General features: G+C 36.6%; 1 protein-coding gene across 9 annotated transcripts in view; it reads right to left on the bottom strand.

The window, feature by feature from the left end:
* The window catches only part of MRTFB (myocardin related transcription factor B), a 197,266-nt gene that overhangs the window by 35,728 nt on the left and 145,310 nt on the right, over positions 1–16,228 (bottom strand). For 8 of the 9 annotated variants that reach the window (XM_061209928.1, XM_061209926.1, XM_061209924.1 and 5 more), the window contains 3 exons: positions 15,621–15,696; positions 11,474–11,635; positions 9,955–10,133 (listed from right to left, as the gene is read on the bottom strand). In XM_061209928.1, coding sequence (XP_061065911.1) covers positions 9,955–10,133; positions 11,474–11,635; positions 15,621–15,696 — 417 coding nt within the window. Of the gene's footprint in view, positions 1–9,954; positions 10,134–11,473; positions 11,636–13,818; positions 13,891–15,620; positions 15,697–16,228 lie in introns of those variants that run through there. The other variant, XM_061209932.1, reaches the window with a different exon arrangement.

The following is a 16,228-nucleotide window of genomic DNA, read 5'->3' as shown; positions in this document are numbered from 1 at the left end:
ACCAAAATTACAATAATACCATTCCTTATATTTGTCCATGTATTTACCTTTACCAGAGGACTTTATATTTCTGAATGGCTTTGAGTTATTGTTTAGCATCCTTTCATTTCAACTTAAGGGCTCTCTAGCATTTCTTATAGGGCAGGTCTAATGATAATGAACTCCTTTGATTTTTGTTTGTCTGGCTTTGTTGCTTTAATTTCTCCCTCATTTTTGAAGGACAGTTCTGCTAGATATAGAATTCTTGGTTGACAGTTTTTTCTTTGAGCACTTAGATATATCATCACAATATGTCCAATATGGAGAAATCCACTGATATTCTTACTGGGAGATTTCCTCTTATATGTGATAAATGACTTTCCTTGCTGCTTTCAAGATTCTCTCTGTCTTTGACTTTTGACAATTTGATTTTTATGTGTCTCAGTGTGGATCTCTTTGAGTTTATTCTCTTTGGCATTCATTGAGCTTCTTGGATTTGTATATCCATGTCTTGCCCCAAATTTGCAGAACTTTGGGTCATTATTTCTTCAATTAATTTCTCTGCCCTTTCTCTCTCTCCTCCTCTCGGACTCCCATAATGCCCATATTGATCTGCTTGATGGCATCCCATAAGTCTCTTAGGCTCTGTTCACTTTTCTTCATTCTTTTTGTCCTCAGACTCAATAATTTCAAATGACCTGTCTTCAACTTTGCTGATATTTTTTGCTGTCTGAGTCTGCTGCTGAAGCCCTCTGATGGATTTTTCAATTCAGTTAGTGTATTTTTCAGCTCCATAATTAAAAAAAAATAATTTCTGTTGATATTCTCATTTTGTTCATATATTGTTTCCCTGATTTCCTTTAGTTCATTGCTTGTGTTTTCCTTTAGCTTTTTCAGCATATTTAAGACAGTTAAAGTCTTTGTTTAGGAAGTCTGATGTGTGTGTTTCTTCAGGGATAGTTTCTGAAGATTATTTTGTTGCTTTGAATGGGCCGTATTTCCCTGTTTTTTGTATGCCTTTTTGTTTTTTGGTGGTGGGGGGGCGTTGTATCTTTGGTTTAAAATTGGGCATGTGAAGAAACATCCACCTCTCCCAATCTTTGCAGACTGTTGTTGAAGACCTTCACTAATTTTATGGGCCTCTGGGCCTTGGGATTAACTCTGGGTGGAGGCTTAAGGTTTTGTCAAGTCTTTTCTGAGCATGTGTCCTGTCTGGGCCTAAGTTCTTTTTTTTTTTGCTTGGTTCTGTCTATTAAATTTAAAAATTTCCCCTCATGCATGGCTGCTTTTAAATGTCTTAATTTCCCAGAGTCTCACCCTAGCTTCTTCTCAGGGCCTTAAAGAGTTCTGCTGCATTCTTTGGCCTGCAATCTACTGCCCTCAGGTGTCTGGGTCTGCAATTCCTCTACAATTTTCACATGATGTGGCTCCTGCCACTACCTTCTACAGCTTCTGCTAGCCTGAGATCCAAACTGTTCACTTTCCCCCGTCTGAGTTCTGAGTCAAACAAGTCAGAAACTAGTCCCTTGGCCAGCCCACAACAGGCCAGAATACTGCAAACAAATTCTGCTCTACTCCTTCCATCCTGAGGGAGGGAACTGGGTATTGGGCCACTTCCTCTGACTATGCCATGCTGGGAAGGGTGTGGGCAAGGGTGAGTGAAAACACCATGACATTTTCTACATTTTTGAATGTGGCTTTTTCTTGACTGGGTGTTTGGTTGGTGTAGATATCTGACTGGTTTTCAGAGCTCTTATAAAGTTATTTTAGTCAGTCTGTAGTTTATTTAATGCTTCTGTGAGAGAATGAGGGCCTGGACCTTCCTATTCTGCTGTATTGTTGATGTGCAGAATCTTTTATAGTGAGACAGTGTTAAGTATGCAAATACATGCACAAAAATCTCAATGTGAGCCTATTTATTTAGTACTTCTAATTTTTAGTAGTTCAATTATAACCAATACTACAACTATTAAAATAATTCCACACAGCAGAAGGGTGATTAGTCAGAGTATCACCAACTAATCATTAATGAATTTGTTACTTTTGGTGGTAACTTCATAACATAAAAATTTCATTAATACTTTAGGATCAACTTTGGAAAACCTAGAGCCAATGTCCACCTTATTTAAATACAGTCCTCTTTATAAAGTTGTCACGTATTATTTATTATATTCTCCAGAATCATGTAGAATGTCTATTACAACCTTTGTATGAGCATGTTGGTGATTCACAAGTTAGTTAAAGTGACCATTAGGGGCCAGAATGTCGACGCATAATAAATATTAAAATTACTGTTATTCATTTTTGGTAAGTGAATGATGTTACTTGAGTAGACTATATAGTAGAGAAAAAAATGTTATGTATGTTATTTCTTGGGTAATACAAATACCAGTTGTCACTATGAGTCATAACAGGATGAAACAGGATGATGTGCTGGAAAATAGTCTTAAGAAGACTCTCACACTGTTAGCCTAATAAGAACAAAGTCATTAGTTCAAATCCCCTGCAGGCCAGAGAGATGCTTTTTCATGATATCTGCCCCCAGATAATATATATAAAGTAAGTCGTTCAGTGCCTGAACAACACTGAAGTAAGTGTAATGGCCAGCAGATGTTGGCCATTATTTATCATCATCTCAGTTATAGTCAATAAAGATTTATTTATTAATAAATAAATAGGAAAGGCCTATTCTGCATAATGCACCATTTTAGGCACTTTTCTGTTGGTCACAGGAGAACTGAGTTAAGAATTGGGATGGAACACAGCTTCACAGTTAATGTTGAAAACCAGCTCAAAAATCTATTAATAGTGGCAGACTCCTCTTGATATATAAGTTATAAAAAGCATAACTGAAGGGGTAATCATAGGAATTACAGTCAATATCTTTGATGTCCTATTCAGGCCTTTACTGATAAGTGTTTGCAATAAAAGTCTAATTTTGATTATTTAGTATATATGTACATGGCTTACATACTAGACCTTGCTCATTCTCTTTGTTAGCTTAAACCTAAAATTTCTCTATTATTTGGCAAAAGGTCATCTACCTGTAAGTTACTTGAAACAATGGTAAAAAATAGTTTGCCAAATTCTCCTAAGCTTGTCTTCCTGAAAATACACAGAGTAAGTGTCCAAGAAGGTTCCTTTCAGTACTACTTTGAATTTGAAAATGAACACAGATCCTGTCAGATCATACTTACAGTTAAGCATCTGGGTGTTTACAATAAATGATTAATTAAATGACTTAAGAAATCATTGAGAGAAAAAAAGTCCTCAGATTAAAAGGACCAGTGTCACAGCTTGTGGTACCCATGTGTGGCTTGCTGGTCTTAATTTTCTACAGCTTTCCATTGTTCAAGAGTTGCTTCAGCATAAAAATAAATTGAGCTCCAATATGTGATGTGTGTTTCATTAATATTTTGGCAAATTCCTTTCCAGCTGTACTTTGATCAGAATTGAAAAGACGAGAGGAAAGTCCAAGGAAAAGCAGTTTTAGTCTCTTACAGACCACAAAGAAATAATAGATATTTCAAAGAATTTACATTTTGAAGGAAGGTCGTGGTTGTGTATTACACTGTTCACGTTGTGAGGTCATTAGCTTTTTAGCACTGGGATTGTAAAACAAGTGCCTGAAAAATCTGTTTTTTGCCTAGATATTATGTGTTAAAATTTTTATTTTTGGTAGGGAATGTTTCTTTTATTTGAACACTTTCCTGTAGGACTTAAACTTCTGGTATCTATCCGTGTGTTCTGAAAAAGAATTAAGGAGACTATATGTCATAAGACATTTTGGAATAAAGCAAGGCATATGGAAATCTTGAGCCTAATTTTCTCCCAACTAATTATCTGTAAGTATAACTTTTAAAGAACCTAGAAGAAATTCCCTGAATTGGTCTTGAACATTACAGTAGGCCAAGTATGAAAATAATTGAACAGGAAAATTAGAAAAATGTGTTTAAGCCATAGGATTAAATGCGCAGCATGAAATGATGATTAATCACCATATGAAAAAACTTGGTTCAGGTAAACAAGAAGCAAAGTGAAATTTATGTCAGAGCCACTCAAAAGTGTGGTCTGTGGACCTTTGTTACCTGCCAGTGACAAGGACAGGAAGTCTTAGGAAAGTTGATGTCATCCCACTACTTTTTATTTTATTTTACAAGAGGATCAGTCCACAATGCATTGGAAATTAAACTATATAAAAAACAAACATATTGGGACTTCCCTGGCGGCACAGTGGTTAAGAATCCGCCTGCCAATGCAGGGGACACGAGTTCTATCCCTGGTCCGGGAAGATCCCACAGGCCACAGAGCAACTAAGCCCGTGTGCCACAACTACTGAGCCTGTGCTCTAGAGCCCGCGAGCCACCAACTACTGAGCCCGTGTGCCACAACTACTGAAGCCTGCGTGCCTAGAGCCCGTGCTCCGCAACAAGAGAAGCCACCGCAATGAGAAGCCCGTGCACCGCAATGAAGAGTAGACCCCGCTCGCCACAACTAGAGAAAGCCTGCATGCAGCAACAAAGACCCAACGCAGCCAAAAATAAATAAATTTAAAAAAAAAAGAAAATGATTTAAGAATATGATTAACATACAGCCAAGTTCACGATATGTTGAGAATACAGTTTAGTAGTGTTTACAGCAGAATTTCAAATTGTAAAAATAAAAGGAATATATGTATACTTAGGAAAGTTTGTAAGAGGAGTTACGGGTGATTTAAACAAAACAAAACAAAACAAAACAAACATATTATTCCTTCACTACAGGCAGTTTGAGGACCACTGGTCTACAGTAACTAAATTCACCATCAAACTCGTATACTGAGTTTCCATTTTAAAGATTAAAAACTAAGAATATCAAAGAACACCCAAAACACAAGATGTTTATGTTGCTCTTTTAAAATGAGGGGCTGTCCCTTCCCTCTGTAAACTTGATGTCCAGTGAGAAGGAATGTTTTCAGGTACTTTCACTTAAACTCTATATGTGAAAGTAATTATATTTAGGGAGATAAATATATTTTACATATATATCAAGTGAGGTGCCTGGACAAACACTAGATAACAGTGAATATAATTAAAGTATAAAATTTGCCAAAACAAAACCTAATTATCACTTCTAGACACAAAAATCCCAAAGACTTTACAGGCATCATAAAGTTGGCCTCTGTAGTTGATTAAGCAAACAGAAACAAAACAAATACCTACAACATAACTTGCGATCTGACATCAATATAGCGCAGTTAACATGGAGATGCTTTTTTATTTTATTTTATTTATTTATTTTTTAAACATCTTTATTGGAGTATAATTGCTTTACAATGGTGTGTTAGTTTCTGCTTTATAACAAAGTGAATCAGTTATACATATACATATGTTCCCATTATCTCTTCCCTCTTGCATGGAGATGCTTTTTTAATTGCACAAATAAAAGTATAATATTAAGAATCTTTGTCAGAGTCCTTACTTATAAATACTAAAACACAATCGAAAGGAATTTTTATAAAGGACACAATTTAAGAAGGTTTCAAGATATACGGTGCAGGAAATGTGTAATGGGTAAAGGTGCAGTAAGCCAGCCCTGATTCTAGGTTCTTTTACTTGAACGTGTAAGTAGGGAGTGCACCATTCTCTAAAGTGGGTCTTTTCCCAAAGGCACTATTGACAGATAAAAAGCAGACTATTAATGGTCTGTGTGTAACAGGCAGAAGTGGCATTGCAGCAACACTAAAGAGTGTTATAAAAACTAATGTTTAAGTTCATGGATGACCTGAGGCTTAGTGTGTGCTGCACTGGCAATAAATAGGCTGTATTTATTCTTCAAGAAACACTGCTATTCCTTTTTTCCTTCAAGGAATTCTGGAATGTCAGCCCACTGGGTGGGACAGCCTCCGGTTAAAGTTTCTCACTTATAAACTTAGCTGGAGACCAAGTTTCAAGACCAAAGGTAAGAACCTAATAGTACAAGCAATGCAGGGAAAAGGAGAATGATAGTCTCTTATACAGGTGGAACTGTCATGAAGCCATTACCAGGTAGATGGCTGAGGTGACAAAAATTCTCTATTACTAAAATGCTAAGGCCATGCTAATAGCTGTCTGATGTCCTGACCTACTCAGACAGAAACAGAACAAACAACCCAAATGGATAAGTAGAACTGTTTTCTAATGGTATGTACTTACATATTTGACATTCTTTTTAGCCCTATTTTTAAAGCTCAAAACCAGGGTGCAGCAAATACAGTGAACAGTAGGGGCTGGTCTCCCTTCTCTCCGTTCCTGCCTGCTTAGACCTCAGACCATGGGCTGATCGCTGACCCTCATCCTTCCTCCAGGCCAGGTTCCAGCGAAGCTGAGGGGCCAGTCACACTTGCCCTGTAAACTCTGACAGGAGAATATGAAGTGTAGCTACCCACACTACCTCTTGTGACTCCAAGAGGGAGAGGCTCTACTCGCAAATGAGAGAACACAAACACTGCTGCTACAAGCCAGCGTCAGTGCTCATGGTGCTGAATGCAATTCAACATTTATTGAGCACTCTTTCTGTACCCGGCCCTGTGCTAGGTGTTAAAGATACCCCCCCCCCCCATTTCAGATCATGGTGATAAGTGCAATGAAGAAGATAATGCTGAAAGACACAGTCCCTAACAAATAGATATTCATGAATGAGAAGAAATGCCATAAGAAAATGTGCAAACATTTTTAATCCCCAAACTTCCATATTTCTCTGAACCCAGGCCTCCCCCCATGAAAGGGTTAAGGCAGGTAATTGCTAAATTCCTTTCCAATTCAAAAATTCTATGATGCTGGGCTTTAACAAGAACATTTTCTACTGAACTTGACCAATCCCGTTAAGTAGTTCAATAGTTTTGACTTTAATATAACTAAATACTATTAAAATTTCAGTAAGGTAAAAACACCATAAAGAGAGAGAAAAAACAACAGATTACGTGCAGCACAGAGTTCTTATAAAACCAAAAGAAACACTAACACTCAGTGAAAAATAAGAAATGTAAATTTCCAATGCAATTATCAAAAAATATTAGATCTTTTGCATGCACTAGGTTCTAAGTTTCTGACAAATTATAGGTGCTTGATAAATATTTGTTGAACAAATGAATTCAATCTAACCAAAATCAAGGGGCCAATTAAAACATTCAAATCTCCAGTGTGCAAGGTTTAAAGTAATGATATTACCTACTTGTGATAAAGACATAGTGATGGTGCAATAAAGACTGTATTACTTTCCTGGAAGGCAGTTGAGTGCCTACCTTTTGCTTAACAAAAGACTGAAATCCATGTCATTATCTAGTAATTATTCAAAGAAATAATTAGACAAATGCCCAACAATGTATGTATTAAAAAACCAGCATGTAGCAAGAATGTGAGAATACAACAGGGGCACTTGTGTGTGTAAGAATGAAAAACAGGAAACAACTCTAGGTAACCAATAACAGGTAATTGGTTAAAAGAGATACAGTGTATTGGTTCAATTAAATACTGAGGTATAAAAGCAAGGAACACATACAGTTACCATATGACACAGCAATTCCACTCCAAGGTATATACCCAAGAGAAGTGAAAACATATGTTCACATAAAAACTTGTCCACAAGTGTTCATAGCACCATTATTCATAATAGCAAATGTTCACTAGCTGATGAATAAACAAAATGTGGTATATCAACACAATGGAATATTACTCAGCCATAACAAGGGATGATGTACTGATACATGCTACAACATGGATGAACCTTAAAAGCATTACACTAAGTGAAAGAAGCCAGTCACAAAAGGCCGGATATTGTATGATTCCATTTATATAAAATATCCAGAATAGGTAAATCCAGAGACAGAAAGTGGACTCCTGGTTACTTAGGGCTGAGTGGAGGAGATAACAGGGAGTGACTGCTGAGGGGTATGGGCTTCTTTTGGGGAAGATGAAAGTGTTCTGGAATCAGATAATGGTGAGAGTTGCACAAGTCTGTGAATATACTAGTAAGCAATGAATTGTACACTTTAAAAGGGTGAATTTTCCCAGTGCCATTTTTTTTTTTTACAGAAATAGAAAAATCCATCTTAACATTAATACGGAATCTCAAGGGACCCCAAGTAGCCAAAACAGTCTTGAAAAAGAAGAACAAAAGTTGGAGATCTCACACTTCCTGATTTCAAAATTTACTATGAAGCTACAGTAATCAAAACAGTGTGGTACTGATATAAAGACAGAGATATAGGCCAATGCAATAGAATAGAAAGCCCATAAATAAATTCCTTTGTATATGACCAGATGATCTTTGACAAGAGTGCCAAGACCATTCAGTGGGGGAAAGGACAGTCTTTTCAACAAATGGTGTTGGGAAAACTGGATATACACATGCAAAAGAATGAAATTGAATCTTTAGCTTATACCATATTACAACAATTAAAACCAATTAAAGACCTAAATATAAAACCCCAATCCATGAAAATCCTAGAAGAAAACAGGATCCAATCAATCCAAAACAATCCAATTCATGACATTGGATTTGGCAGTGATTTCTTAGTATGACACCAAAAGCACAGGCAACAAAACCAAAAATACACAAGTGGGAGTAGATCAAACTTAAAAACTTCTGTTCATTAAAGGTTACTATCAACAGAGTGAAAAGGTGACACATGGAATGGGAGAAAGTATTTTCAAATTATGTATCTGATAAGGGGTTAATATCTAGAACATATAAAGAACTCCTACAACTCAACAGAAAAACAAATGACCTGATTTTAAAGAGGGCAAAAGATCTGAATAGACATTTCTCCAAAGATGATATACAAATGGCCAACAAGCATATGAAAAGATGCTCAACATCACTAATGATTACAGAAATGCAAATCAAAACCACAGGTGAACATACTCAATATCTTGTAATACTACAATGGAAAAGAATCTAAAAAATATATATAAGTATATATACACACATATATATTTATATGTATAACTGAATCATTTTGCTGTGCACTTGAAACTAACACAACATTGTAACTTAACTATACGTCAATTAAAAAAAAAACACAGTGAGATCACTTCACACCACTAGAATAGCTACTATCAAAAGAATAGAAATTAACAAGTGTTGGTGAAGATGTGGAGAAATAGGAACACTTGTGCACTGTTGGTGGGAGGGTGAAATGTTGCAATCAGTATGGAGGTTCCTTACAAATTAAAAATAGAACTACCATATGATCCAACAATCCCATTTCTGGATATATGCCCAAAAGCACTAAAAGCAGGGTCTCGAAGAGATATTTCCACATTCATGTACTCATCATTATTCACAATAGCCAAGAGATGGAAGCAACCCAATGTCCACTGATGAATGGATAAATAAAATGTGGAATATCCATAAAATGGAATATTATTCAGTCTTAAAACTGAAAGAAATCCTGTCACATGCTACAACATGAATGAACCTTGAGGACATTGTTAAATGATATAAGCCAGTCACAAAGACAAATACTGTATGATTCCATTTATATGAGACATTCAAAGTAGTCAAATTCATCGAGACAGAAATAGAATGGTGGTTAGCAGGCCTGGGGGAATGGGGAGTTGTTGTTTAATGGGTTTAAGTTTCAGTTTTGTAAGATGAAAAAGTTCTGGAGATCTGTTGCACAACAATGTGAATATATGTACCACTACAGAACTGTACACTTAAAGTGGTTAAGATGGTTAGAAAAAGGGTGGATTTTATGATATGTGAGTTACATCTCAAAAAAAAGTTATATGAAAAAATTTTTAAATGAGTTATAAAACTGTAAAATAAAAATATGTATATAGAATAGAAATAATGTAAGAATCTATTGAAAATGTTAGTAGTTGGATTACACGTGACAAACCTATATTTTTCTTCACTTTCAGACTTTTCCTCTGGTGAAAACGTATTACGTTGATATGTAAAAAACAAGGCACTTTCTCTGTTGAGGGGTAAAAACAAGAAAGGTGATACCTGGGCTGGAGTGTTTGTAGTCACAGGAGATGGCGATTCACTAACTTTTGGCTCACTTGGGGACGCGGCTGACCCCTGCGACTCCTGGCTGGCTGGCTGGTCTGGAGACAAAGCATCACTGCTGTCTTCATCAAATGAGAAATCGCCCTGAGTTTGGGGATAGTCCTCCTTCCCAACACCTAAAGAAAGAAATGATTCTTAATTTATCTTGGCCTTGGAATACCAAGGTTAAAATGAAAAAGGAGAAATATTATTCACTATAAGGACTTAAGAAGCTGGTTAAAAACAAAACTGAACATAATGTACTTCCCCATGGAAGAACACACCACTATCTAAGATGAATACTTGGGGAAAAAAACCCAACCTGAATCAGATCAAGTCTTTGGATCCAAATACTAGTTATAGGAAGTACAGGAGACAAGAAAGTTTTTAATGACACCTAGGGATGCAAATGCATTCAGAAAAATCTAGTAATGTGGAAATGCTAGAGGATAAAAGCCTGTTCATCAACAAATAAAAAGTAAGGAAAGAAAGGAGGAGGAAGACCCACCCAGGAGACTGACTTAAGAGATACATCAGCTAAAGGCAATGTGTGGACCTTGTTCGGATCCAACTTGGATCCAACATTTGGAATCCAACTGTTAAAAAACATTATAAGGCAAAATGGGGCTCTGACTGGGTATCTGTTGATAAGTCCCACTTCACAGAGCAGCCCTGCTGTACTGACATCTTACCTTTTGGGGCCCATTTCTTCGGAATTGAATGGAATCATAGTGAATTGTACTACTTAGAATTACTGACTACAGACTACCTAAGATTTAAATTCATACTAATGCAAAATATGAAGTCCCCCTGAGTAATGGAAACTATAATAGTTTTTTAAGTAGGATATTAACTCTTCAAAATTGCTTGCTGAAAAAGTGGCATTATTCTGGAAAAAATTTTTTTTCTGCTGAAGTTTATGCCAGAAAAAAACGGTAAACATTAGTAACTAAGTATGATAAGACTGGGATAAAATGGGCAGATTCTACCATTCTTAATGAATACATCTATACGCATCTGCTATTCACCTTGCTGAACTAAGACTGAACAAACTATTTTTATCTTTCCTACAAGTAAACTGAACTAAAATAATGAAAAATCTGTAAAAATCTTAAAACAACAGAAACTAAACATAATACAATAAGTTTAACTTAGAAAACATGGTAACAAAATGAGAACTTAAAGACTTAAACATTGTAAAGCAACTATACCCTAATTTAAAAAAAAAAGACAGACTTAAACCTCAGATGTAACAAGAGGAATCTCTGTGTTAACTGGTAAGAGATGCTTGTCTTATAATACATAATATAATAACACTAACAGTAATAATGGGAATCAGTGCAAATGTTAATCAATTTCTAATTTATCCAGAAAACAATAGTCATGATTAGTGCTGGCTTTTTAAATTAAATTTTTCTTATCTAAAACTTCCAAGTTTCTTTTTCTCCCAGAAAACAGTAAAATTTTAGAGTCTTGCCTATAATTGCTTCCTTAACACTGGAGTCTACAGGAAGGATGTTTTTCTCTACCAGCTCCATAGGACCAGGTCTTTGAGCAATCTTTTCATTCAGATCATCAGCTAGTCGAGCTCTTTTCAACTTCATCTGAGTAGCCTGCAGGGATGGCTCTGCAAATGTTTCTAAAACAGGAAACACAGTTTTAACCATTACTTGAATTACTGTTTCTATTCCATAATGTTATTTCAGGCCAACTAATTTAAACTCATATAAACAGACTTACGTGTTCCTAACATATTTATGGAGAGACAATGACTGTTTAAGAATGCTCCTGTATACAATTTACATTTTTAGTCCTAGATAGCTTTATACCGTCTATACAATGTGAATGTCCTCAGACTCAAATTAATATGAACTCAAGCCAAAAATGGGGTCCTGCTATTGCTCATTTATGGCAGGAGAGTCAAATTCATATTTATTAGGCATTGGGGATACAGAGGGTGAACAAGAGAGATGTGGTTCATGGCTCAAGAAGTTTGCAGTTTTAGATTTGGCTTCATTGGAAAGTCAATTCGTAGAAGGGGAGAAACTGTTATCTCAGGATATAAGCTTCTCTGCAGGAGTCAGTGGGAAGAGCTACAAATCATATCCTTAGATCGATCCATGTGCCTCTCAGTCCTTCATCATAATTAAGAATTTGGGTTTACTTCTGAATACATAACCTTGGGACATTCAATTACACAGTAATTAATAGTCATATAGAAGCATCAACTCATCTACCCACAGATGCATAAAGTTGTATAACAGATGTGAAACTACTATAAATATCATAACTCATTCATTAGCATAATTCTGTCAATTACTTGTGTTTCTGGAAACTCTCATTATTTTATTACATTGTTCTAAATAATGCTTATGATTGATTAAAGATAATGATGAGGTGTTAACCAGTACTGAGTTGAAAGTTGCTTGCCCCTTAAATTATTCAGTATAAGGTCTTTTAATGAAATTCCCTGTAAGTAACCTCAGGATTATCTGATGTCCTTCATTCTGTAGGTTAGATGGCCTGGCTGAGGCCCAAAGAGCACTGAGACCCCAGGGCCAATAAACTACCCTCCAGCACAGCTGATCACTTGTCTTTCTACCGGTTAAGTTATGGGCTTACCAAGTATCAATCTTGATTGTCTACAAAATAGTTCACCACTATTGTGACTGCTATTGTCAATACATAATTTAACCAGATGTTATGGGGAAATCATAAACTTCAAAAATAAAATGATTATTTCTTGGAAACCTGAGTTAAATGCTTTGGAATGACTTGATAAAGGTAAGCCATTAAAAAAAAAAATCACTGTCACATTACTTAGGGCAACTAACAACGGTAAAAGATTTGGGGAAAAATGATAAAATCTAGGATTTTTAAACTCAGATTGCTTTTCAAGCGTCTTTGAGTTTGTTCCACCATGAATGGAAATTGCAGATGATGTACAATGGCTATGCTTTATACAAGAAAGATGTGAGCTCCGTTCGTTAAAGCCTTCCCCACACGTGAAGGTCCTACCCCTAAGTTGGAATACTGGCAAATAAATTCATGTTTCTGTAAGTTAAAATAACATGTATGCCCATCTCATTTTTATAAGTTTCCTGTATAAACAACTTTGGCCCCAATCTTATTAGACAGAACCCTTCTAGCCACACAGGAAGATGATAGGTGGGGGGAAGTAGATCGTGCAAATCACTTTTAGGTTCATGTTTAAAAGCTTTTGTTAAGATCTAGGCAGGAGAGTCTTCTGCCTTTTCCTCTCTTCCACTGACATTATCCAAGTGATATCAGGAATGTTTGGGAAGAAAATATTCCAAAAGTAAATAATCAGAGGCTGGCATTTTGGTATGCTTCTGTTCCTGCTCTGATTGCTTCATCACCTCCGTGAGGCCGAGGCTGGGTTTCGGCTGCTGAACTTCAGGAAATAATTTAGACTTTTGCCTGCCAAACATCCAATTCAATCAAAATTGGGATAATGTTATAATAAGTTGGGGGTGGTTTTAAGGTATTTTTGAAATTATAGATGAGACATTCTTTCTTACTTCAAAAGTCTCTACTTTAGAAGAGATGTCCTAAAAACGTCACTTATGGTTCATTCATATACATAGTTAGGTTTTTAAATGCTGAGTAGTCTCTTTTTGGAAAAAGCAGATATGATTCCTTTTGATAGTTAAAAGTATTTGCCTTAGTTTTAATTATATTAATAAAGCCTGTTACAGTTAGAAGGCAAGTTGAAACAAGACAGCATCGTTCCTACTAAAATGTTCCTTATAGGTCAAGATACTTTGAGGCACAGAAGGAGCCATTTACTAAGTTACTTACCAGCAAATATGCTTCTCTGAAGATTCACTTATCCCTGACAGCTGGTAGCTGCTCCTACCCTACCACTGGAGTTCTGGAAAAGCTTTTTTAGTCCAGGAGACTTCTGAGAAGTTCACAACCCAAAGCAGAGACAGGAACAGAGCTCTCACCTCCCATCCCAGACATGAAGATGGTTACATAATCATAGATTATTTGGATTAGAAGAGACCCTACTTGGGGTTATAGAGGCCAACTTGATAGTTGGAACTTCTTTACAACATCCTTAATGTGGTTTCAGCCTGTGTTTATTCCCTATCACAGCAGCCTGTTTATTCCCTATAGAGCACTTTTCACAATCTGTAATTTATTTGTTTTGCCTGTGTATTATCTGTCTGTGCCATTAGAACGTAAGCTCCATGAGGGTGGGCATCCATCTGGCTCACTTGGGTCTCTGGTGTCTAGCTTGCGGGCCAGTGAACTAACAGCTCTAATAATGGCAACCGTATCACTTCTTGAAGATTTTATTTTGGACATATCTGACCGACCTTTATGCTGAGCTATAATCTAATACTCTGTAATATCAACCTAATTCTAATACTAACTCTATCATTAGGCCAGAGAAAACAAATCTAATCTTCCTCCTACCTAATAACTGTCTCTAAATGTTTGAGAAGTTTCTGTTTCTGCTCCAGGTTTAACCCTCTCAAGATTATCACAGGGTCAAGCTCCCAGTCTTGCTCCACAAATTAGTCAGTAAAGCAAAACAATGAAAGAAAATGTAACTCAGGAATTTACAGTGGAGATACCAGATTTCGAGAATGCTCTGTTTTTTTTAGAATTATCGATTATTGAGTGCCTACTATGTGTCAAGCACGTAGTAGGTACTTTACAGAAATTATTTAATGCTCACAATAATTTTTTCTCCTTATTTATTTATTTATATTTTTGGCTGTGTTGGGTCTTCGTTTCTATGCGAGGGCTTTCTCTAGTTGTGGCAAGTGGGGGCCACTCTTCATCGCGGTGCACGGGCCTTTCACTATCGCAGCCTCTCTTGTTGCGGGGCACAGGCTCCAGACGCGCAGGCTCAGTAGTTGTGGCTCACGGGCCTAGTTGCTCCGCGGCATGTGGGATCTTCCCAGACCAGGGCTCGAAGCCGTGTCCCCTGCATTGGCAGGCAGACTCTCAACCACTGCGCCACCAGGGAAGCCCCCTGCTCTGTTTTTAGAGAGAAAAACATCACGGCCTGAGCCACATGTCTCACCAAAGATGGAGTGGAACTGTCCTTACTAGCTTCCTAAGAGATGAGGCTCAGTCATCGAGAAAATCTGGTGGGTCAGGTGGAGCTAGTTTGCGATAATGGTCAGATCAAGCTGGATTGTTGTGGGTTAAGTAGCAACAAAGAGAAAATGTCAGGTATGGGCCTTGCCCCAGGTAGACATAACAGGGTCCAAGTCGTTGAAAATCTAGGGTTAGACTTGTGGCTATCATACCCCTTATGCCTTAATGAGCAGGCACACATCCCTCACTGATGAAGAAATTCTCTGGACCGAAAATGTTTTTCCAGAACAGTATGGTAGAGATACCTATAGCACCCCCAGCTGGTGGGGAAGAGTCAGTCCATCAATTGGCTATTTGGAGAATCAAACCTTCCCCATGTATCTAACATAACATTTTTAGCTTTGGGTCTTCATGTTGCTATCCAGTTTGGAGGATGTCAGCCTGTGGGGTAAAAAGTTATTAAAATGGGAATAAACAGAAATGGTGGAATTCTCACTTCTTTTCTTGAGAAAATGTAGCAGAAGAAGCAGAAATAGAATTTTTACCTTCTAAAATGTGCATCCTGACAAGTTCAGAACGATCTGGTCGACTCCGAATCTTATGCTTCAAAAAGTTTTCAGTCTTTAAAAAAGAGAGAGAGAGAAAAATTCTTACCATAAATTGTTTATGATTTATTGTAGTTTTACATTTTTTCCTCAAGGTACTCTATTTAAATAAATTGTATACTCTTTTGATCATGATTTTGAGAGGAAGAGTAGAAATTAGTACTTTGAAAAACTATTATCCAATACATGATTTAAATTGCAGCCTTCAAAGTTGTACAGGGATTTGAAGTGTATGCTGGTATAAAGTAAGCACTTTATAAACTTTTATTTTAAAACTTGGAAAAGGCAAAGGCTCATAATTTTGAAGATGACTTTTGAACAGAGGATTTGAACATTTAAATATCTAAAATCAATAAAATCTACACTTCAGGTCAAGTAAAAATCCATCTACGATAACACATTTCCTAAAAATCCTAATGTACTTTCTGTGATGAATTCCTATCTATAATCATACTTTCTTATTCAGAACTGTACTCAATTCTAAACAATAAGGCTTTAAAATGGGTTTTGTATTTTATAAGACTCTAAGAGATCATTATTGCATCCTG

This window comes from Eubalaena glacialis, chromosome 13, assembly GCF_028564815.1.
Source record: "Eubalaena glacialis isolate mEubGla1 chromosome 13, mEubGla1.1.hap2.+ XY, whole genome shotgun sequence".
Lineage (NCBI taxonomy): Eukaryota > Metazoa > Chordata > Mammalia > Artiodactyla > Balaenidae > Eubalaena > Eubalaena glacialis.
The sequence above is the reverse complement of the archived record's forward strand: the minus strand, read 5'-3'. Positions and strand labels throughout refer to the sequence as shown.